Consider the following 22,840-nt stretch of genomic DNA (forward strand, 5'->3'; position numbering starts at 1 on the left):
GAGGCAGGAGAATGGCGTAAACCCGGGAGGCGGAGCTTGCAGTGAGCTGAGATCTGGCCACTGCACTCCAGCCTGGGCGACAGAGCGAGACTCCCTCTCCAAAAAAAAAAAAAAATGGTGTCAATTCAAAGAAAATTAATTATCTACAGAACCAAAAGGTTCAAAAAGCACTTTAGTTCAACGTAACGTTATTACTCAACACAGCCTTTTAATGTAATTCAGTTTGTAACTCCGAACTCTAGAGTAGACAGCAGTATTAAAGAGTCATTGAAAGTCATCACCTTAGCCGGACACCGTGGCTCACACCTGTAATCCTAGCACTTTGGAAGGCTGAGGCAGGTGGATGACATGAGGTCAGGAGTTCGACATCAGCCTGGGCAACGTGGCAAAACCTCGTCTCTACTAAAAAAATACAAACAGTTAGCCAGGCTTGGTGGCACATGCCTGTAGTCCCAGCTACTTGGAAGGCTGAGGAACCAGAATCGTTTGAACCTGGGGGGCAGAGGTTGCAGTGAGCCGAAATCGTGCCACTGCACTCCAGCCTGGGCAGCAGAGCAAGACTCTGTCTCAAAAAAAAAAAAAAGTCATCACCTTTTACAGTATCAATAAAATAGAAGTCTCCATCATATGAACTGGTTCAGGACAGCCAAGGATCAAATGAGGCCAACTCATGAAGTTATTTCAGGTGGCTCCCAAGACTGCCGTCTGGAAGAGCTCCTCCACAACAGGACAGTCCTGGAGAACCTGTACTTCACTCCCCCTATCCCCTACTATTTGCATATGTGCACGCTTGATCTTTGTCAAACATGGCTAACAAACACCCTTTGGTTACATCAGCAACCACTATCTGACTGTGTCTACTGGCATTCCCTTCAAGACGGGTACAGAGCTGGGGTTCTTGATCTGATTCCTATGCATGGACCTCCAGGTGGTATTAGAGGAGTCACAGAGTCAGCAAAGTTCCTAAGAGCCTATGCAAAATTTTATCTCTGTGCACAGGGTCCTGAGGAGAAATCTCTTGGACAAAGATCCTCAGGGGTTGTGAACCAAGGAAAGCTAAAAACCACTGGCTTAGTGCTACATACAAAACAGGCATCTACTGAAGGTGCCCATGACACCTGTCATTTAAGGTGCAGAACAACAAAGGGTGCCATCTATTCAAAGCAAAAGGAAAATATGGGCCCGGCGTGGTGGTTCACGCCTGTAATCCTGGCACTTTGGGAGGCCAAGGCAGGTGGATCATCTGAGGTCAGGAGTTCCAGACCAGCCTGGCCAACAAGATGAAACCCTGTTTCTACTAAAAATACAAAAATTAGCCGGGCATGGTGGCGCACGCCTGTAATCCCAGCTACTCAGGTGGCTGAGGCAGGGGAATTGCTTAAACCCAGGAGGTGGAGGTTGCAGTGAGCTGAGATGGTGCCATTGCACTCCAGCCTGGGCAACAAGAGCGGAACTCCGTACCATCCCCCCACCACCAAAAAAAAGAAAAGAACAAAAGAAAATATGAGATAACGGTCAGAAGCTGTAGTCACTAAGGGTCAGGTCGTCCATTCCCTTAATCCCCTAGTCCAGATAAAGAAAAGAAGACTCAAGAGAGGCTCCGCCCAAGACCACATATCACATAGCTACTAAATGGCAAAGCTGAGCATCAAAGTTCGCTGGATTTCCACCAGGATGTCTAGGGCATGAAATTATGTTTATACTTTTTTAGAATGGGTTTGACCAAAATCCCCCCAACTCTTGTAAATATCCCACTCCATTAAGAAGGTAGCCTTCCAAAATTTTATTGTATCATATTGCATTTTTTTTTTTTTGAGACTGAATCTTGCTCTGTTACCCAGGCTAGAGTGCAGTGGCGTGATCTCGGCTCACTACAACCTCCATCTCCCAAATTCAAGCAATTCTCCTGCCTCAGCCTCCCTAGTAGCTGGGATTACAGGCGTGTGCCACCACTCCTGGCTAATTTTTGTATTTTTAGTAGAGATGGGTTTCGCCATGTTGGCCAGGCTGGTCTGGAACTCCTGACCTCAGGTGATCCGCCCACCTCGGCCTCCCAAAGTGCTGGGATTAGAGGTGTGAGCCACCACGCCCAGCCTAGCCTTCTAAAATTTTAAAATCAAGCTTCAATATAGGATTTGACACATTTAAATACTCTATAAATCATCAATCAAGTCACAGATCTTCCACAAAAGCCGCATACAGATTTTTTTTTTTTTTGAGAGGGAGTCTCGCTGTCACCCAGGCTGGAGTGCAGTGGCATAATCTTGGCTCACTGCAACCTCTGCCTCCCTGGTTCAAGTGATTCTCCCGCCTCAGCCTGCTGAGAAGTTGAGACTATAGGCGCGCACCACCACACCCGGCTAATTTTTGTATTTTTAGTAAAGATGGGGTTTCACCATATTGGTCTGTCTGGTCTTGAACTCCTGACCTCGTGATCCACCCACCTCAGCCTCCCAAAGTGCTGGGATTACAGGCATGAGCCACCACACCCAGCCCAGCATACAGATTTATAAGGTGAACCTTAGAGGCTCATTATCCCCTATCTTATGTTATGAACAAAACTTTAAAAAGCAACACAGGGGCCGGGCTCACACTTGTAATCACAGCACTTTGGGAGGCCGAGGCAAATACAAGGCCAATCACAAGTTCAGGAATTCGAGACCGGCCTCGCCAACACAGTGAAACCCCATCTCTACTAAAAATACAAAACTGAGCTGGACATGGTGGTGGGCGCCTATAATCCCAGCTACTCGGGAGGCTGAAGCAGGAGAATCGTTGGAACCCGGGAGGCGGAGGTTGCAGTGAGCCGAGACTGCATCACTGCACTCCGGCCTGCCGTCTAAAACAAAACAAAACAAAAGCAGCACAGGTCACAAGCTCACTGAGTGAGGCACTTCTAAATGTATCAGGGAAAAGATAGCTACTGACAGCTGACTTTGGGGTGGATTTGTACAATTTCAATCTGCAAGCTGCAGGACCTTTCTAAGTCTCTCTCTCACGTGAATATCAATAGCGTTGCCTAAATATTAAATGCTTTTTCTTCAACCCAGGTAATGGGGTAATTCATAAATTAAACTGAGAACAACCTTTCCATTCCCATGTTCACAAACACTACACGTGGTAGAACCAAAGATACTAGGCAATTATTCTGAGATCAGATTAAAAAATAATTACTGTCATAAAAAAGTTACAGAACCATTTGTTCCAATGCCAAACTCTGCCTCAGCATATGAAATTTAAAGTAACCAAAAACTTAGTCTCACCTGGGAAGGGAAATCAAAGTGACATTTGAACCCAAGTTCAATGACAACACGTCCTTCAACTTCAAAGCGAGTGCTTTATTCATTCAAAGAGTTTTAATGGCACAGTATCCCATAGCATACACAAAATCTCCTAAGGCGTACATTATGATAAAGTTTCTGACTACTTGTGAATTATATTTAGCCCTTTCTGCCAGCTCTCTCCCTAGTCTCCCACCCCTCAAAGGTATAACTGGAATAGGCCTCAGGGAGCACCTGTTGCCTGAAAAGGCTGTGACCAATCTCAAAGCTTTCCCGGCTGCAGTCTACAAGTAGGTTCGACCATTCTATTTTGGATCAAGGAGACTCTGCCAACCCCCAAGTGACCTCAAGTGGACAAGATCAATTTGGGAGAACACGCTGTGAGGGTTTCTTCGCCAAGCCAGCAGCCCCCACCGCCAGACTCCGAAAAGGGTGAAGATTTGGTCACCATCCAGGCGGCGAAATAATACGGCCGGGCTGTCTGGGGGTTCACGACTGCCCGATCCCACAGCCTGGGCCGGGCTGTGGTGTCGGGAGCACGCGAAGAGGCAAGGATCCCCGGGGCACGCGAGAGGGAACCAGAGCGAGGTTAGGAGCCTGCAGGTGTCGCCCAGGGAGGGGACGAGGTCGCCCAGGGCTGGCACGGCCGAGTGAGACCGAGTGTGCTTCTGGACTCTGACAGACCGGTCACACTCTTGGGTTGTGACCTTGAGCACACGACTTGACCGCTGTGGGCCTCAGTTTCCTCCTCTCTAAAATGGGGGTCGTTCAAGCGGAAAACGCGCCTCGGAGCGCTTGGCACGGCGCCTGGCGCATAGTAAGCGCTCCCTCCATGTGAGCGCTCTGGCTCCTTTCGCCGCCGGGAGGAACTGGGGAAGCCCCGCGCGGGGAGTCCCCGGGAGGCGGATCCGAGGCTGGGGCGAGGGAACCGGGCCGGGGACTCACCCAGCACGTCCGCGGAACGGTGCCGGGCCACGAAGCACGCGTCGTCCCCGTAGCACGCGCCCTTCTTGAGGAGGCCCTTACGGAAGTCCTTGCCGAAGCCGCAGCCGGCCGTCACCAGCCCGTAGTCGCCGCCGCCGCCGCCGCCGGCCCTGGGGTCGGTCTGCGAGAGGCCGCCGAGCACGGCGCGGGCCACCAGGCGCCCGTACGAGAGGACCGAGAACATCGCCGCCGCCGCCCCCCCGAGGAGGCGGGGGGCCGGGGGAGCAGGAGGACGCGGAGGCCCGGAGCCGGCTCTCTCCTCAGCCGCAGTCGCGCCGCCGCTGGGGCGCTCCTCAGGGCGGCGCGCAGTGGCCGCCGCCGCCCCTGCCCGACGCGCGGGGCCTCGCACACGCTCAGCCGCGCGCACCGGAGCCAGAGCGAGGTCAGAGCCGGCGGCTTCTCCGCCTCAGCCCAACTGAGGTCCCGGCTGCAGCCGCAGCTGCCGCCGCCATCTTCCGCTCCACTAGCGTGTTCCGGGCGGCGCCGGCAGCACCGCCCCCTCCCTGGCCCTGCCCCTAGCCCCGCCCCGATTCAACGCTCAGCCCCCAAGCCCCGCCCCTCGGGCTTTCAGCCTTCTGTTGTCACCAAGGTTGAGCATGCGCAGAGAGTGCGAACGCAGTGTCTCCTGGGAATTATAGTCCCGGAGTCGTAGTCACTTTTGACTTGGCTGCCAAAGATTTAGGACCTAGGAGGATTCCCCAAACCCGGGACCTGTGTTAAGTTAGTAGGAATTGTAGGTGGGCCACGTGACGATTTTCTCCCCTGTTTTAACCGTATCTTTTAAAGCCTGTTTTAAATAACGCCACCATTCCTTTAAACAAAAACCCGCAAGAAACCAGAATGGAGTCACATAATGAGAAACAGAGGTACACAGATCTAGTGACACCTCCCCAAGTAATATACTGGAAGGATTTAGGGCGGCAAACTGGAAAGAAGAGATTTTTTATACAGTCTTTTGGGAAAAACTGAGAAAATGTTATGTGTCCCTATCAGAGTGGGAGGGGACACAAGTGGTGTCATGTCCCTTTTGCTAACTGGCCTCTAGCCATGCTCACAGGGCCTCAAGACCTTTGCCCTTGCTTTCCCTTCTACCCTCTAGAATGTAATTCGTTTATCTGAGGGTCCTGTGTTTTCTGTTGCTGTATCCTCAGAAGATGTAAGCACACAGTAAATACATGAATGAATGAAAGAAAGAATGAATATTTCACTAGATTCTAAGTTTCCCAAGGACAAGGATCATTTGCTGCTGAATTATTAGAATCTAAAGCAATGGCTAGCACACAGTAGGAGAATGTGTAAATGTCTGTGGAATAAAAGAAGGAATAATAGGCTGGGCGTGGTGGCTCACACCTGTAATCCCAGCACTCTGGAAGGCCGAGGTGGGCAGATCACTTGAGGTCAGGAGTTTGACACCAGCCTGGCCAACGTGGTCTCTACTGAAAATACAAAAAAAAAAAAAAAAATTACCTGGGCTTGGTGACAAACGCTTGTAATCCCAGCTACTCAGGAGGCTGAGATAGGAGAATCGCTTGAACCTGGGAGGCAGAGGTTGCAGTGAGCTGAGATAGTGCCGCTGCATTCCAGTCTGGGAGACAGAGCTAGACCCCATTTCAAAAAAAAAAAAAAAAAAAGAAGGAATAATGGAATAAGAACCACAAATGATAAAAGAAAGTAATGTTTGTTGAATACAGGAATGATTGAGTGAGTGGGGTTCACAAACAACAGAAAATGAGCTTTGGGGCAAGTAATCCAATTTAGAGTAATTTTTAGTTTGATTGAAACATGTATTTCTCAGAAACAGCAGTCTTTTTCCAGTTCATTTTTGACAAGACCATTGTTACTTTGGGGATTCCCACCTTGTTTTTAAATGGTCCTTTTTTATGTTTTCTTAATACATTTTAAATGCTGCCAACTATCAACTCAACACACATTATTCTGTTATCCTAATTACTGTCATCATTAAACACTTTTGCAGTTCACAGTGTGCCAAGTACTCTCTATATGTTTCTGTCTTTAAGGGCTTTCATCAAAATTGGACTGAAGAAATGACTTCACCTAGTGGCATTTTGTCAAATATACAGAACCCAGAAAATGTTCATTTACTGGATAAATGGCATAGTAATGACAATAATGCATTCACACCTTGGTTTTTTTTAATCGCGCAATAATTGGAGAGTTCCCAGAAGAGGGGGTAGTGCCTCTCGGAATCCTCTACTTGGCATTTATATTTCTGCCAGCTGTGCTAAAGGTAGCTCTTTCAAGTACACACACCACTACCAGATCCCAGTCAGCCTGGCAGGTAATTCTACCCCAAGGACAAACTTTTTAAAATAGCATGTCAACCCTATTTCTTGCCTCGTCAAACTCCTTCAGACTGCTCCTACTTTTCCTTTTCAGGGCATATATTACCTAATTTCCATGTCAGTCACAAGAACCGGTTTGATGGGATGAGTAGGAACCTAAGATGTGACTCTAAAGCCAGTAACTTCTGCTCCGATGGGGCCGCTGTTTTCATGATTAAGTGATACCAGTGCCTTGAGTTCCGGCAAATGAATTTCCTGCAAGTGAGTTTCCTGCAAATGAGGTTGCCCACAGAAGCATGTGGTAAACAGAATCCTTCTCAAAACTCCTTTGCAAGTTTTAAAAGAACAGGAGATAGGGCCTCAGGTTCCCTTGAATCATTTATTCCAGAGCCAGCTCTGAATCACCATTCATCACCATTGGGGAAGCCAGGAGAGGGTACTGTATAAAACATCTCCCTTCCCCTTCCCTCTCCCAGAAACACAATTCACATTTGACATTTTGCTGGACTTAAAAAGGCCTGAGTTTTCTTCCTTAACAGAGTTACATTCCTAGCACTTCAAAGATTCCTGAGAGGTCAGTTGCCACTCTTAAAGGTGAACAAGTGTGGTGAAAATACCATCTGGGCTCCCAGGGCACCTCTATGACATTAGGAAAGAGCTTTGCACTAAAGTCACCCTCCACTCCTCAAACAAACAAACAAACAAACAAACAAAGAAGGCATGACATTTCCTAGTGAGATTTTCTGCCAGACTAGTACATTGACCTCTTTGGGTTTCTTTTTGCTAACGTATTCACAATGAGCACTAATTAGCTTATGGCAAGGTTTCTCAAGCTTGACACTATTGACATTTTAGGCAGGATGATTCTTTGCTGTGAGGGCTGTCCTGTGCATGCATTGGAGGGGGCTTAGCAGCATCCCTGGCCTCTACCCACTAGATGCCAGAAGAATGCCACCTCCATGCCCCCGGGACAACCAAAACTGTCTCCAGATATTGCCAAATGTCCCCTAGGGGACAAAATTGTCCCCAACTTGGAGCCACTGTGTTACAGCAATGCCATGCAAATGAGCAAATATTTGTTGAGCACTTATTATGCTAAAGGCCGTAGGCTAAGGATTTTTAAAAATGGTGATTTTGTGGCAGTCACAGTGCAGCAGGAAGGTTAAAATTAAGTAAATGTATTAAAATAATAATAATAGACTGGGTGTGGTGGTTAATGCCTGTAATCCCAGCATTTCAGGAGGCCAGCGGGGGGGGGTGGATCACTTGAGGTCAGAAGTTCAAGACCAGCCTAGCCAACATGGTGAAACCCTGGGTCTACTAAAAATACAAAAATTAGCTGGGAATGGTGGTGCACGCCTGTGATCCCAGCTAGTTGGGAGGCTAAGGCAGGATAATCACTTGAACCTGGGAAGTAGAGGTTTCAATAGGCCAAGATCACACCACTGCACTCCAGCTGGGGCAACACAGCAAGGCTCTGGCTCAAAGTAACTAAATAAAATAATAATAAGCACCACAAGCTGAAATAAAGGAGCGGTCTGGGAAGGGGAAATGAGACCCTCTGGGGTTAGAGAATACCTAGGGCACTTCACAAAGACATGACAGTTGTGAGAGGCCTGAATGGACAGACAAGTCTCTCTGTCTGTCATGCAGCATAACCAGCTCAAGAGGAGGAAAACGATATGCAATGAATGCAGAATGCGATTGGAGAAGAGCAATACAACCTTAGGATTTGAAAAATGAATAATAAATGGCGGGGCTGGGCCAGGTGCAGTGGCTCATGCCTGTAATCTGAGTACTTAGGGAGGCCAAGGCAGGTGGATCACTTGAGGTCCGGGGTTCAAGACCAGCCTGGCCAACATGGTGAAACCCCATCTTTACTAAAAATACAAAAATTAGCTGGGCGGTAGTGGCGTGCACCTGTAATCCCAGCTACTCGGGAGGCTGAGGCAAGAGAATCACTTGAGCCTAGGAGGTGGAGGTTACGGTGAGCCAAGATCATGCCACTGCACTCCAGTCCAGGCGACAGAGTGAGACCCTGTTTCAAAAAGGAAAAAAAAGGTGGGGCTAAAGGCGGGGTTAAGAGCTGGGCAAGGTGGCAAGTGCCTGTAGTCCTAGCTACTTGGGAGGCTAAGCCTATAGAGTGTCACGATGGAGCCTGTGAATTGCTACTGCACTCCACCCTGGACAACGCAGTGAAACCCCATTTCCAAAACAAACAAAATCAGTATTTTAAGAAGTCAGACACGAAATACCACATATTGTATGATTCCATTTATATGAAATGTCCAGAATAGGCAAAACCATAGAGACAGGAAGTAGATTAGTGGTTGCCAGGGACTTGGGGGAGGGACAAATGAGGAGTGACTGCTCATGGGTACAGGGTTTCTATTTGGAGTGATAAAAATATTCTGGAATTAGATAGTGGCACTGGTTGCACAAGTTTATAAATATATGAATAACCGCTAAACTGTACACTTTAAAAGGGTGAATATGGTCGGGCATGGTGGCTCATGCCTGTAATCCCAGCACTTTGGGAGGCCGAGGCAGGAGGATTGCTCGAGTCCAGGAGTTCAAGACCAGCCTGGGCACCACAGTGAGACCTCTTCTTAACAAAAAATCAAAAAATTCCTGTAATCCCAGCACTTTGGGAGGCTGAGGCGGGCAGATCACGAGGTCAAGAAATCGAGACACCAACATGGTGAAACCCTGTCTCTACTAAAAAATACAGAAAAAATTAGCTAAGCATGGTGACCCGTGCCTGTAATCCCAGCTAATAGGGAGGCTGAGGCAGGAGAATCGCTTGAACCCAGGAGGCAGAGGTTGCAGTGAGCTGAGTTTGCACCACTGCACTCCAGCCTGGGCGACAGAGTGAGACTGTCTCAAAAAAATAAAAATAATAATTTAGGACCTGAGGCGGGGGGTCTTATCTGCTGAACTGAGGCTACTTAATGCTGGAGACAGCAAAGGGTAACCAAATGCCTTTAATACGCCAAATAATAATAGTGGTAATGATAGTAACAAGAATAAGGGCAATGGAGTCCATGGGTTAAGTATGTACCATGTGTTTTAACTGCATCCACATCCTCTTCTCTTTTTTTTTTTTTTTTGAGACAGAGTCTTACAATGTTGCCCAGGCTGGAGTGCAGCAGTGCGATCTCAGCTCACTTCAACCTCTACCTCCCAGATTCAAGTGATTCTCCTGCCTCAGCCCCCTAGCTGAGACTATAGGCGTGTGCCACCACGCCTGGCTAATTTTTGTATTTTTAGTAGAGACAGGCTTTTATCATGTTGGCCAGGCTGGTCTCAAACTCCCGGCCTCAAGTGATCTGCCCACCTCAGCCTCCCAAAGTGCTGGGATTACAGGCATGAGCCACCACACACCTGACCTGCATCTTCTTGTCTGATCACCTGTTTTCTTTTTTTGTTGTTGTTTTGTTTTTCTGAGACAGAGTCTCACTGTGTGGCCAGGCTGGAGTGCAGTGGCGCGAGTTCACTGCAACTTCCACCTCCCGCGTTCAGGTGATTCTCCTGCCTCAGCCTCCCGAGTAGCCGGGACTACAGGTGCGTCACCATGCCTGGCTAATTTTTTGTGTGTGTTTTAGTAGAGACGGGGTTTCACCATGTTGGCCAGGATGGTCTCGACTTCCTGACCTCGTGATCTATCTGCCTCGGCCTCCCAAAGTGCTGGATTTTACAGGCATGAGCCACCGTGCCCGGCCTGATCACCTATTTAAATCACCCAACAGTGCCATCTGCATTTTTCTTCATAACACATAGTGCTTACTTATTTTGTTGAATGTTTGTCTCCTCCCTGACTAAATGATAAGTGCCACCAGAGCAGGAAATTTTGTCTATTTTATTCATAACTTTAGGCCAGGTGCAGTGGCTCACACCTGTAATTCCAGTATTTTGGGAGACCGAGACGGGAGGATCACTTGAAGCCAGGAGTTCAAGACCAGCCTGGACAATATAATGAGACTCTGTCTGTACAAAGAAAAACCCCAAAAACTGGCCAGGTGTAGTGGCATACACCTGTAGTCCTACTCAAGAGACTGAGGTGGGAGAATCACCTGAGCCAGGGGAGGTGGAGGTTGCCATGAGCTGTGATCATACCACTGTACTCCAGGCTGGGCAACAGTGAGGCCAAGTCTAAAAAAGAAAAAAAAAAGACTTTATATGGTGTCCAAAATAGTGCCTGGCATATAATAGGTGCTAAATAAATAACCTAACAAGTGAATGCTATTGAATACAAGAACCTGGGAAATCACATGTAACAAGCAACAAGCTGAAGAAAGGGCTGAGTAATATATTCATCTCGCTAGGCAGAGCTGGGCTGAACTGGAGAAGTGTCCCTGAGACACTTAATGCCTTCACTGAAAAGCCCTTTTGAAGTCACTAACCGTTGGCTGTTCTTTCCATTTAACTTATCTTGCTTTGTGTCATGTGTGATGGTCATGTTTTTTCCCCCCTAGAATCTGTTCTCCTGCTTCTCTGATTATTGTATTTTGATTTTCCTTGGAGGAATAATCCAGCACCCCCTAGGTTCATGCAATTTATGTGGAACTGGACCAGGGCTCCAAGGATGGACACGTGGCCTAGGTCTGGCCAATCACAGCATTATATTCTGTTGCTAGCAGTGGTTGGTCCAGAGAGAAGGCACATGACCCAAGCTAGACCAAGGAAACTTCATTATGGGATTTTGCTGAAAGTGTTAGAAGGGAGAAATTATCACCAAGGTTTGTTTCTAAACTGGTAGAATGCAAGCTTGGAGCTGCTGATGGCCATTTTTTAATTTTCTTTTGTTGTTGTTGTTGTTATTGTTGAGATGGAGTCTTGCTCTATTGCCCAGGCTGGAGTGCATTAGTGCGATCTTGGCTCACTGCAACCTCTGCCTCTTGGGTTCAAGCTGTTCTCCTGCCTCAGTCTCCCAAGTAGCTGGGATTACAGGCAGCTGCCACCACGCCTGGCTGATTTTTGTATTTTTAGTAAAGATGGGGTTTTACCATGTTGGCCAGGCTGATCTTGAACTCCTGAACTCAAGTGATCCACCCACCTCAGCCACCCGAGGTTCTGGGATTACAGGTGTGAGCCACCGTGCCTGGCCTGGTGGCCATTTTTGCTGCTACTTGGGAAGAACCAGCCTGAGAATGAAGTCAATACAGAGAGAAGCAGAGCCTAGAGATGGTAAGAAACAGAGGCCTGGTAAATGTCAATCAAACCCTGAATCCAGCTTTGCCTGAGGGAGGATCAGTCTCTGAACTAATATGAGTTCCCTATGTTGCTTTAGCCACTTTGATTTTGCCTTGTAATGCAGTGAATTCTAACAAATACATCACGTGATCTAAGTACCATGACTACAGTTACTGAATCAAAAACAAATCCCGAAACCAAAAGCAACTGTTCGAAGGGAACTTATCCTCCACTTACTTATATAAGGAGAGAGGGAACTTCCACTTTTCAATAGAGAAGCTACTGAAGGAAAACTTCTCATCCCTTTCTCTGGTACCTCCATGAGATGAGGAGTGATTTGCCTAATGGTGGGTTTGGGAGAAGATGCTGAGTTTGTTGCCTGGTCCCTTTCTCTTTTTTTCTTTTTGCTATGCCTGACCTTTAGACACTGCTGTTTTCCTCCTTCACCATGAGGAGCTTGTCCCTGTGGAAGACATCTGCAGTAACCCAGCCTGTGGCTGGGTAAATTAGTTTAATCCAGAGGGAAATTGCATGCACCACTAAAGCCACATTCTCCAATCAGCCTTATCCAGAAAAAAAATTCTAGAGCTCTAGTTTCCTGATTCATATACCTTTTCCTCAGTGGGTTTGGAATTTGGAAAGGCTAAGAAGGGTGCAATTATCAGCCCCATGAAACCCCAACATGTTCATTTACATTTTTTCTTTAGAAAACTTTGAGAGGCAGTCCTGTGGAGATCAAATTCTGGTGTTGTCAGGGCTCCAGGCTTAAAGGTAATTATGGGTCAAGTGTGTTCTTGACCCAGGCACTCTGTGACAGCTACAGTGGTTTCACAGGATTTTAACTGGCTGGAGCCTGAGTACAAGGGCCTCTGGGGCAGGTCTTGACCTAACTCGTGTGAGTAAAGCCTTGACCTCAACAGGCAGGTGAGACAGGGATTCGATTATTGCGGAAAAAGTCTTTCTGTCCCAGAGAAGGCTTACCTTAAAAAGGGCAGAACTTTAGTGTACCAACCTGTAGACTCCGGTGGGTAGATTTTTGCTTTCTGTAATACCTCTTTCTTTTCTTTTTTTTTTTTTTTTGAGACGGAGTTTCGCTCTTGTTGCCCAGGCTGGAGTGCAGTGGCACGATCTCGGCTCACCGCAACCTCCGCCTCCCAGGTTCAAGCAATTCTCCTGCCTCAGCCTCCCTAGTAGCTGGGATTATAGGCATGTGCCACCACACCCAGCTAATTTTGTATTTTTAGTAGAGAAGGGGTTTCTCCATATTGGTCAGGCTGGTCTTGAACTCCCGACCTCAGGTGATCCACCCGCCTTGGCCTCCCAAAATGTTGGGATTACAGGCGTGAGCCCCCGCGCCCGGCTTGTAATACCTCTTTCAGCAACACTCGTGGCTGGGCAAGTTGACTCTGCTTTGTGAATTGCATGAACTTTGATCACGGTTTAGCATTTGGAGAGCTCAGACTCTGGCTTTACCCATAGAATGGGGGTATATTTTATTAGTGAAAACAAATGAAAAGAACAGGGCCCTTATTGTATAGGAGATATGCTTCTTTGCAGGTGGAGGTAGATAAACTGAATGAAGACCTATAAGATAAGAAAACAGTCAGGCTTATGCCTTGAAACTTTTGTCTGTGAGAAACAGGTTTGCTTGAGAAATCAAGGAGGACCTGGACCTGGGTTGTTTGGTTTTGTTTTTTTGTGGGTTTTTGTTTGTTTGTTTGTTTGTTTTGCACCAGGGTTTCACTCTGTCGCCCAGGCTGGAGCACATGGAGTGCACGGTGCGATCTTGGCTCACTGCAACTTCCACCTCCCAGGTTCAAGCAATCCTCCTGCCTCAACTTGGCGAGTAGCTGGGACTACAGGCATGAGGCACCAACACCTGGATTTTTTTTATTTTTTTATTTTTTATAGAGACAGGGTTTTACCATGTTGGCCAGGCTGGTCTTGAACTCCTGAGCTCAAGTGATCTGCCCGCCTCAGCCTCCCAAAGTGCTGGGATTACAGGTGTGAGCCACCGTGGCCAGCCTGGTTGTGCTTTTTTAAAAAATTTTTTATTTTATTATTATTTTTTTTTTGAGATGGAGTCTCACTCTGTCACCCAGGCTGAAGTGCAGTGGTGCAATCTTGGCTCACTGCAACAACGATTCTCATGCCTTAGCCTCCCCAGTAGCTGGGATTACAGGTGTGTGCCACCACACCCAGCCAATTTTTTTTTAATTTTTCTTTTTTAATTTTTAGTAGAGACAGGGTTTTACCATGCTTCTGCTGCCCAAAGTGCTGGGATTACAGGCGTGAGCCACCTGGCCTGGGTTGTGTTTTAAAATATGCTTCTGGGCCAGGCACAGTGGCTCACGCCTGTAATCCCAGCACTTTGGGAGGCCAAGGTGAGTGGATCATCTGAGATCGGGTGTTTGAGACCAGCCTGGCCAACATGGTGAAACCCTATCTCCACTAAAAATACAAACATTAGCTGGGCATGGTGGTGGCACATGCCTGTAATCCCAGCTACTCGGGAGGGTGAGGCAGGAGAATCCCTTGAACCCGGGAGGTGGAGGTTGCAGTGAGCTGAGATTGAGCCAGCCTGGTCTGGGCAACAAAGTGAGACTCTGTCTCTAAATAAATAAATAAATAAATAAATAAATAAATAAATAAATAAATAAATAAATAAATAAGCTTCTGTTGTGCTCAGCAGAAGAGTGAAAGACATAAAGGAAGATCTGCTGACTAAACTGGAGGAAGGCAGGGATTTTTTTTTAAAACATGATCTTGCTCTGTTACCCAGGCTGGACTGCAGTGGCACGATCATAGCTCACTGCAGCCTCAAACTCCGGGGTTCAAGTGATCCTCCCACCTCAGTCTCCCAAAGTGGTGGAATTACAGGGATCTTTTATAAAGAGCTAGATCTATGATCTTAGTAGACAAGCCAAACAGATGTGGAAGGGAGGTGAAATTTTGAAGGCTTAACTATGTACATATATATATATATACATATAAAATTTATTTTTTATTTTTGAGATGGAGTTTCACTCTTGTTGCCCAGGCTGGAATGCAATGGCACCATCTCTTCTCACCTCAATTTCCGCCTCCTGGGTTCAAGCGATTCTCCTGCCTCAGCCTCCCGAGTAGCTGGGATTACAGGCTTGCACCACCACGCCCAGCTAATTTTGGATTTTTGGTAGAGACAGGGTTCTCCATGTTGGTCAGGCTGGTCTCAGGTGATCCACCTGCTTCAGCTTCCCAAGTGGCTGGGATTACAGGCGTGAACCACCGTACCCAGCCCGCTAGGTAGATAGTAAGAGAAGACGACACCCACAAATATACAAAAACTTGAAAGGAAGTTGTAGTAATATTATAAATTACTGGGAAAAAAATATACATATATTTTGAAACTGTTTTACTCTGGTACCCAGGCTGGAGTGCAGTGGTGCAATCTCAGCTCACTGCAGCCTCCACCTCCCAAGCTCAAGCGATCCTGTCCCCTCAGCCTTCTGAGTACAGGAACTATAGGTGCGTGCCACCACACCTAGCTAACTTTTTTTTTGTTTTTTTTTTTTGAGATGGAGTCTCACTCTGTCACCCAGGCTGGAGTGCAGTGGTGCGATCTCGGCTGTCTGCAAGCTCTGCATCCTGGGTTCACGCCATTCTCCTACCTCAGCCTCCCGAGTAGCTGGGACTACAGGCACCTGCCACCACGCCTGGCTAATTTTTTGTATTTTAGCAGAGACGGGGTTTCACCATGTTACACACCTGGGTAACTTTTTTTTTTTTTTCCATATTAAGTTTCACCGTGTTCCCTAGGTTGACCTCAAAATCCTGAGCTCAGGCAATCCACCTGTCTTGGCCTCCCAAAATTCTGGGATTACAGGTGTGAGCCACCGTGGCTGGCCAAAAAATAAATTATTTTTTAAATGGTGTGAGAACTTTGGTTATCTCTCTAAAAGATTAAATTGTGGGCTGGGCATGGCGGCTCATGCCTATAATCTCAGCACTTTGGGAAGCCGAGGTGGGTAAATCACTTGAGGCCAGGAGTTTAAGACTAGTGCCTGATCAACATAGTGAAATCCAATCTCTACTAAAAATACAAAAATTAACTGGTGTGGTGGCTCATGCCTATAGTCCCAGCTATTTAGGAGGCTGACGCAGGAGAATCGCTTAAGCCCAGGAGGCAGAGGTTGCAGTGAGCCAAGATCGTACCACTGCACTCCAGCCTGGGCAACAAAGTGAGACTCTGTCTTAAAAAAAAAAAAAAAAAAAAAAAAGGCCGGGCACGGTGGCTCAAGCCTGTAATCCCAGCACTTTGGGAGACCGAGACGGGCGGATCACGAGGTCAGGAGATCAAGACCATCCTGGCTAACATGGTGAAACCCCGTCTCTACTAAAAAATACAAAAAAACTAGCTGGGCGAGGTGGTAGGCGCCTGTAGTCCCAGCTACTTGGGAGGCTGAGGCAGGAGAATGGTGTAAACCCGGGAGGCGGAGCTTGCAGTGAGCTGAGATTCAGCCACTGCACTCCAGCCCGGGTGACAGAGCGAGACTCCGTCTCAAAAAAAAAAGTTAAATTGGATCCCAAACTCACATTATATACAAGAGTAAATTCCAAGAGTAACAAGAAATATTGAAAAGTCTTAGAATATAGAATATTGGGATAAGAAATGGCAGCTTCAATAATATATAAAAGTGTACAAGCTGTTAAGGAAAATTTAGATCAACTTGACCACATTAAAAGATAACAGTTTAGCTGGGTGCGGTGGTTCACACGTGTAATCCCTGCACTTTGGGAGGCCGAGGTGGGTGGATTGCTTGAGCCCAGGAGTTTGAGACCAGCCAGGCCAACATGGTAAAATCCCATCTCTACTAAAATACAAAAATTAGCCGGACATGGTGGCACATGCCTGTAGTCCTAGCTACTCGAGAGGCTGAGGTGAGAGGATCACTTGAGCCCGGGAGATCAAGGCTCCAGCCTGAGTGACACAGTGAGATCTTGTTTCAAAAAAAAAAAAGGTAATAAAAGTTCCTCAAAACTGATCAAAAATCTGTGTGTCAGAGCCAAAACTATACAATTCTTAGGAAAAAAACAGAGGTAGAAAGCTTCATGACATTGGATTTGGCCATGATTTTTTGGATATGACACCAAAAGCACAGGCAACAAAAGAAGAAATATATCAGTTGGATTGTATCCAAATTTAAAGCTTCTGTGCATGAGACACAATCAACAGAGTGAAAAGGCAACCAACAGAATGAGGGAAAAGTTTTGCAAGTCGTATATTTGATAAAGGACTAATATCCAGATAATATGGCTCACACCTGTAACCATAGCACTTTGGGAGGCTGAGCAGGGAGGATCACTTGAGCTCAGGAGTTCAAGACTAGCCTGGGCGACTTAGCAAGACCTCATCTCTACTAAAAATTAAAAAAAAGATCCAGAAGTCGTGGCAGACACCTGTAGTCCCAGCTACTTGGGAGGCTGAGGTGAAAGGATTGCTTGAGCCTGGGAGGATGAGGCTGCATTGAGCCGTGATCATGCCTCAGCATTCCAGCCTGGGAGATAGAGGGAAACTTTGTCTCTACAAAACAAAAACAAAAACAAACAAATAAACAAAAAAACAGAATACAGGCTGGGCGCAGTGGCTCACGCCTGTAATCCCAGAATTTTGGGAGGCTGAGGTGGGCGGATGACCTGAGGTTAGGAGCTGGAGACCAGCCTGACCAACATAGTGAAATCCCATCTCTACTAAAAATATAAAAAATTAGCCAGGTGTCGTGGTGGGCACCTGTAATCCCAGCTACTCGGGAGGCTTAGGCAGGAGAATTGCTTGAACCCAGGAGGCAGAGGTTGCAGTGAATTGAGATCATGCCATTGCACTCCAGCCCAGCCTGGGCAACAGTGAGAGATTTTGTCTCAAAACAAACAAAAAAACCCACAAAAAACAGAATATATAAGGAACTCTTACATCTCAACAACAAAAAACCCAACTGAAAAACAGGCAAGGCTGGGCGTGGTGGCTCACGCCTGTAATCCCAGCACTTTGGGAGGTGGAAGTGGGAGGATCGTGAGGTCAGGAGTTTGAGACCAGCCTGACCAACACTGTGAAACCCCGTCTCCACTAAAAAACATACAAAAATTAGCCAGGCGTGGTGACGCGCACCTATAATCCCAGCTACTCAGGAGGCTGAGGCAGGAGAATCGCTTGAACCCGGGAGCTGGAGGTTGCAGTGAGCCAGGATCGCACCACTGCACTCCAGCCTGAGAGAGTGAGACTCCGTTTGAAAAAAAACAAAAACAAAAACAAAAAACAGCCAAATAACTTAAATAGACATTTCTTCAAGGAAGATATATAAATGGCCAATGAGCACATGAAAAGATGATCAACATCACTAGTCATTAAGAAAATGCAGGCTGGACGCGGTGGCTCAAGCCTGTAATCCCAGCACTTTGGGAGGCCGAGACGGGCGGATCACGAGATCAGGAGATCGAGACCATCCTGGCTAACACAGTGAAACCCCATCTCTACTAAAAAAAAATTCAAAAAACTAGCCGGGCAAGGTGGCGGGCGCCTGTAGTCCTAGCTACTTGGGAGGCTGAGGCGGGAGAATGGCGTAAACCCGGGAGGCGCAGCTTGCAGTGAGCTGAGATCCGGCCACTGCACTCCAGCCTGGGCGACAGAGCGAGACTCCGAGACTCCGTCTCAACAAAAAAAAAAAAAAGAAAATGCAAATCAAAATCACAATGAGATACCCCCTCATACCCATTACAAAACAGAAAACAGGCTGGGCTCACGCCTATAATCCCAGCACTTTGGCAGGCTGAGGTGGGCGGATCACCTGAGGTCGGGAGTTCAAGTTGCCTGACCAACATGGAGAAACCCCGTCTCTACTAAAAATACAAAATTAGCCAGGCCTGGTGGCACATGCCTGTAATCCCAGCTACTCGGGAGGCTGAGGCAGGAGAATCGCTTGAACCTGGGAGTGGAGGTTGTGGTGAGCTGAGATCGTGCCATTGCACTCCAGCCTGGGCAACAAGAGTGAAACTTGTTCTCAAAAAAAACAACAGCAAATAAGAAGTGTTGTGAGGATGTGGAAACATTGGAACCCTTGTGCTCTGTTGGTGGAAATGTAAAATGGTAGTCATTACGGAAGAGAGTATGGTGGCTCCTCAAAAATTAAAAATTGAATTACCATATAATTTAGCAATTCCACTTCTGAGTATATACCCAAAGGAACAGAAAGTGAGGACTTCGCTGGGCACAGTGGTTCATGCCTTTAATCCCAGCACTTTGGGAGGCCAAGGTGGGCAGATCACTTGAGGTCAGGAGTTTGAGACTAGCCTGGCCACCATGGCAAAACCCCGTCTCTACTAAAAATACAAAAATTGGCCGGATGTGGTGGCACACGCCTGTAATCCCAGCACTTTGGGAGGCTGAGGCTGGAGGATGGCTTGAACCTTGGAGGCAGAGATTGCAGTAAGGTGGGATGCAGCATTGCACTCCAGTCTGGGCAACAGAGCGACATTGTCTCATACACACACACACACACACACACACACACACACACACACACACGTGGGGATTCAAACAGATATTTGTCCATCCATGTTTGTAGCAGCATTATTCACAATAGCCAAGGCATGGAAGCAATCTGAGTGTCCTTTAACAGATGAATGGATGAGGAAAATATGGTCCATCCATACAGTGTTTTTTTTTTTTTTTTTTTTTTTTTTGAGATGGGGTCTCGCTCTGTTACCCAGGCTGGAGCACAGTGGTGCAATCTTGGCTCACTGGAAGCTCTGCCTCCTGGGTTCATGCCATTCTCCTGCCTCAGCCTCCTGAGTAGCTGGGACTACAGGTGCGTACCAACACACCCAGCTAATTTTTGTATTTTTAGTAGAGATGGTTTCACCATGTTGGCCAGGATGGTCTTGATCTCTTGACGTCGTGATCTGCCTGCCTCAGCCTCCCAAAGTACTGGGATTACAGGTGTGAGCCCCTGCACCCAGTTATTTAGTCTTAAAAAGGAAGGAAGTTCTGGTTGGGTGCTATTGCTCATGCTTGTAATCCCAGCACTTTGGGAGGGTGAGGCAGGAGGATTATTGGAGCCTAGGAGTTTGAGACCAGCCTGGACAACATAGCAAGACCCCATCTCTCAAAAGAAGAGGTTTTTAAACTTGGCATGGTGGTGTGAACCTATAGTTTTAGCTACTCGGGAAGCTGAGGTGGGAGGATCACTTGAGTCCAGGAGTTCAAGATTACAGTGAGCTATGAGTGTGCCACTGCCCCCCAAAATGGGTGACAGAGTGACACCTTGTCTCTAAAAAAGAAAAGAGAAAAAAAAGGGGGAGCCAGGCATAGGGGCTCACACCTGTAATTCTAGCACTTTGAGAGGCGGAGGTGAGGGAGTCACTTGAAGTCAGGAGTTCAAGACCAGCCTGGCCAACATAGTGAAACCCCACCTCTACTAAAAATACTAAAATTAACTGGGCATGGTGGTACATGCCTATAATCCCAGCTATTTGGGAGGCTGAGGCAGGAGAATTGCTTGAACTTGGGAGGCAGAGGTTGCAGTGAGCTGAGATCACGCCACTGCTCACCAGCCAGGGCAATAGAGCAAAAAAAAAAAAAAAAAAAAAAAAAGAAAGAAAAAAAATTTAAATTTTAACACAGGCTACAACATGGATGTACTTCTTTTTTTTTTTTTTTTTTTTTTTTGAGATGGAGTCTCGCTCTGTGGTCCAGGCTGGAGTGCAGTGGCCGGATCTCAGCTCACTGCAAGCTCTGCCTCCCGGGGTTTATGCCATTCTCCTGCCTCAGCCTCCCGAGTAGCTGGGACTACAGGTGCCCGCCACCTCACCTGGCTAGTTTTTTGTATTTTTTAGTAGAGACAGGGTTTCACCGTGTTAGCCAGGATGGTCTTGATCTCCTGACCTCGTGATCCGCCCATCTCGGCCTCCCAAAGTGCTGGGATTACAGGCTAGAGCCACCGCACCCGGCCAGATGTACTTCTTAAAGGACATTATGCTAAGTGAAATAGGCCAGTCACAAGCAGACAAATACTTTATGATTCCACTTATAGGAGATACCTAGGGTAGTCAAATTCATAGAGACAGAAAGCAGAATGGTGGGTGCTAGGGGTTGGGGGGCAGAGGAATGGGGAATTATTGTTTGATGGGTACAGAGTTTCAGTTTGGCAAGATGAAAAAGAATTCTGGAGATGGACTATGTTGATGGCTGCACAACAGTGTGAATTGTACTTATTACTACTGAACTGTACACCTAAAGATGGTTTCTGAAATTTTATGTTATATATATTTTACCACAATTAAATCTTGCTTTTTTTTTTTTTTTTTTTTTGTAGACGGAGTCTCACTCTGTCACCAGGCTGGAGTGCAGTGGCACAATCTCGGATCACTGCAACCTCCACCTCCCCAGTTCAAGCGATTCTCCTGCCTCAGCCTCCCAAATAGCTGGGACTACAGGCGCATGCCCCCATGCCCAGCTAATTTTTTTTTTCTGTATTTTAGTAAAGACGGGGTTTCTCCATGTTGCCCAGGCTGGTCTCGAACTCCTGAGCTCAGGCAATCCACTCACCTCGGTCTCCTAAAGTGCTAGGATTACAGGCATGAGCCACTGTGCCCAGCCAAAGTTTTTATTTAAAGTTTGAGTTGTTAGAGGAGTAGGAAAAGGGTCTGTGTGGCCAAAGTGTGTAGCGAATGATGGGGAGGTAGAAAATGAAATTAAGAAGGTGGGGAGAGGGCCGGATGCAGTGACTCACGCCTGTAATCCTAGCACTTTGGGAGAAAGAGGCGGGCAGATCACCTAAGGTCAGGAGTTTGAGACAAGCTTAGCCAACATGGTGAAACCCTGTCTCTACTAAAAATACAAAAATTAGCTGGGTGTACTCCCAGCTACTTGGGGGACTGAAGCACGAGAATTGCTTGAAACCAGGAGGTGGAGGTTGCAGTGAGCTGAGATGGCGCCATTACACTCCAGCCTGGGCGACAAGAGCGAAACTCCGTCTCAAAACATGAAAATAAAAATAAAAATAAAAGTAAAGCATGACTCATTCAAATATAGAATGGAGGGCTGGGCATGGTGGCTCATGCCTGTAATCCCAGCACTTTGAGAGGCTGAGGCAGGCAGATGATTTGAGCCCCAGAGTTCAAGACCAGCCTGGGCAATAAGTTGAAACCCTGTCTCTACCAAAAATACAAAAATTAGCAGGGCATAGTGGTGTGCGCCTATAGTCCCAGCTACTTGAGAGGCTGAGGTGGGCAGATGGCATGAGTCCGGAGGTGGAGGTTGCAGCAAGCCAAGATCGCACCATTGTACTCCAGCCTGGGTGACAGAGTGAGACCCCATCTCACACAAAACAAAAAACAAAACAAACAAGTATAGAATTGACACGTCAGAAATGTATTCTACTTGTCAAAGAGGAAACTGTCGGATGGTGAAGTTGGTTCAGAGAATGTTTTCAGAGAGTAGGTACTTGAGGAAGTGGGAAACTTAGATACAAAATTGGTTAATCTTCTGCAGGGTAGTAAGAACTATAAGCTATGGGATTCTCTTTTGTACTGGAGAGAAATAATTCAAAACTCTACTGGACAAGGCCAGGAACAGTGGCTCATGCCTGTAATCCCAACATTTTGGGAGGCCGAGGCAGGCAGATCACTTGAGATCAGGAGCTCAAGACCAGTCTAGTTAACACGGTAAAATCCCACCTCTACTAAAAAAAAAAAAAAAAATTAGCTGGTGGAGCACACCTGTAGTCCCAGCTACTCGGGAGGCTGAGGCAGAAGAATTGCTTTAACCCAGGAGGTAGAGGTTGCAGTTAGCTGAGATTATGCCACTGCACTCCAGCCTAGGCAACAGAGTGAGACTCCGTCTCAAAAACAAAAACAAGCAAAAAACAACCAAAAACTCTACTGGACAAAAATCTGGGCCTTTAATCAATCAATACCTATGCAAACAAAGGAGCATTCCCTAGCCTATATAAGTAGTTGGTGGGCCACATCTGGCCTGGTTGCTTGTGTTTGTAATAAGATTTTAATTTTATTATTTTTAAAAATAAGAGATGGGGTTACACTATG

General features: G+C 47.0%; 1 protein-coding gene across 1 annotated transcript in view; it reads right to left on the reverse strand.

Annotated features, from left to right (window-relative positions):
• Positions 1–4,735, reverse strand: part of PPTC7 (protein phosphatase targeting COQ7) — a 51,498-nt gene extending 46,763 nt beyond the window's left edge. Inside the window, exon 1 of the mRNA XM_023203054.1 lies at positions 4,227–4,735. Coding sequence (XP_023058822.1) covers positions 4,227–4,449 — 223 coding nt within the window. The 5' untranslated portion in view covers positions 4,450–4,735. The remainder of the gene's footprint in view (positions 1–4,226) is intronic.
• Between the last annotated feature and the right edge of the window lie 18,105 nt (positions 4,736–22,840).

Source organism: Piliocolobus tephrosceles, chromosome 10 (genome assembly GCF_002776525.5).
Source record: "Piliocolobus tephrosceles isolate RC106 chromosome 10, ASM277652v3, whole genome shotgun sequence".
NCBI classification, from domain to species: Eukaryota; Metazoa; Chordata; class Mammalia; order Primates; family Cercopithecidae; genus Piliocolobus; species Piliocolobus tephrosceles.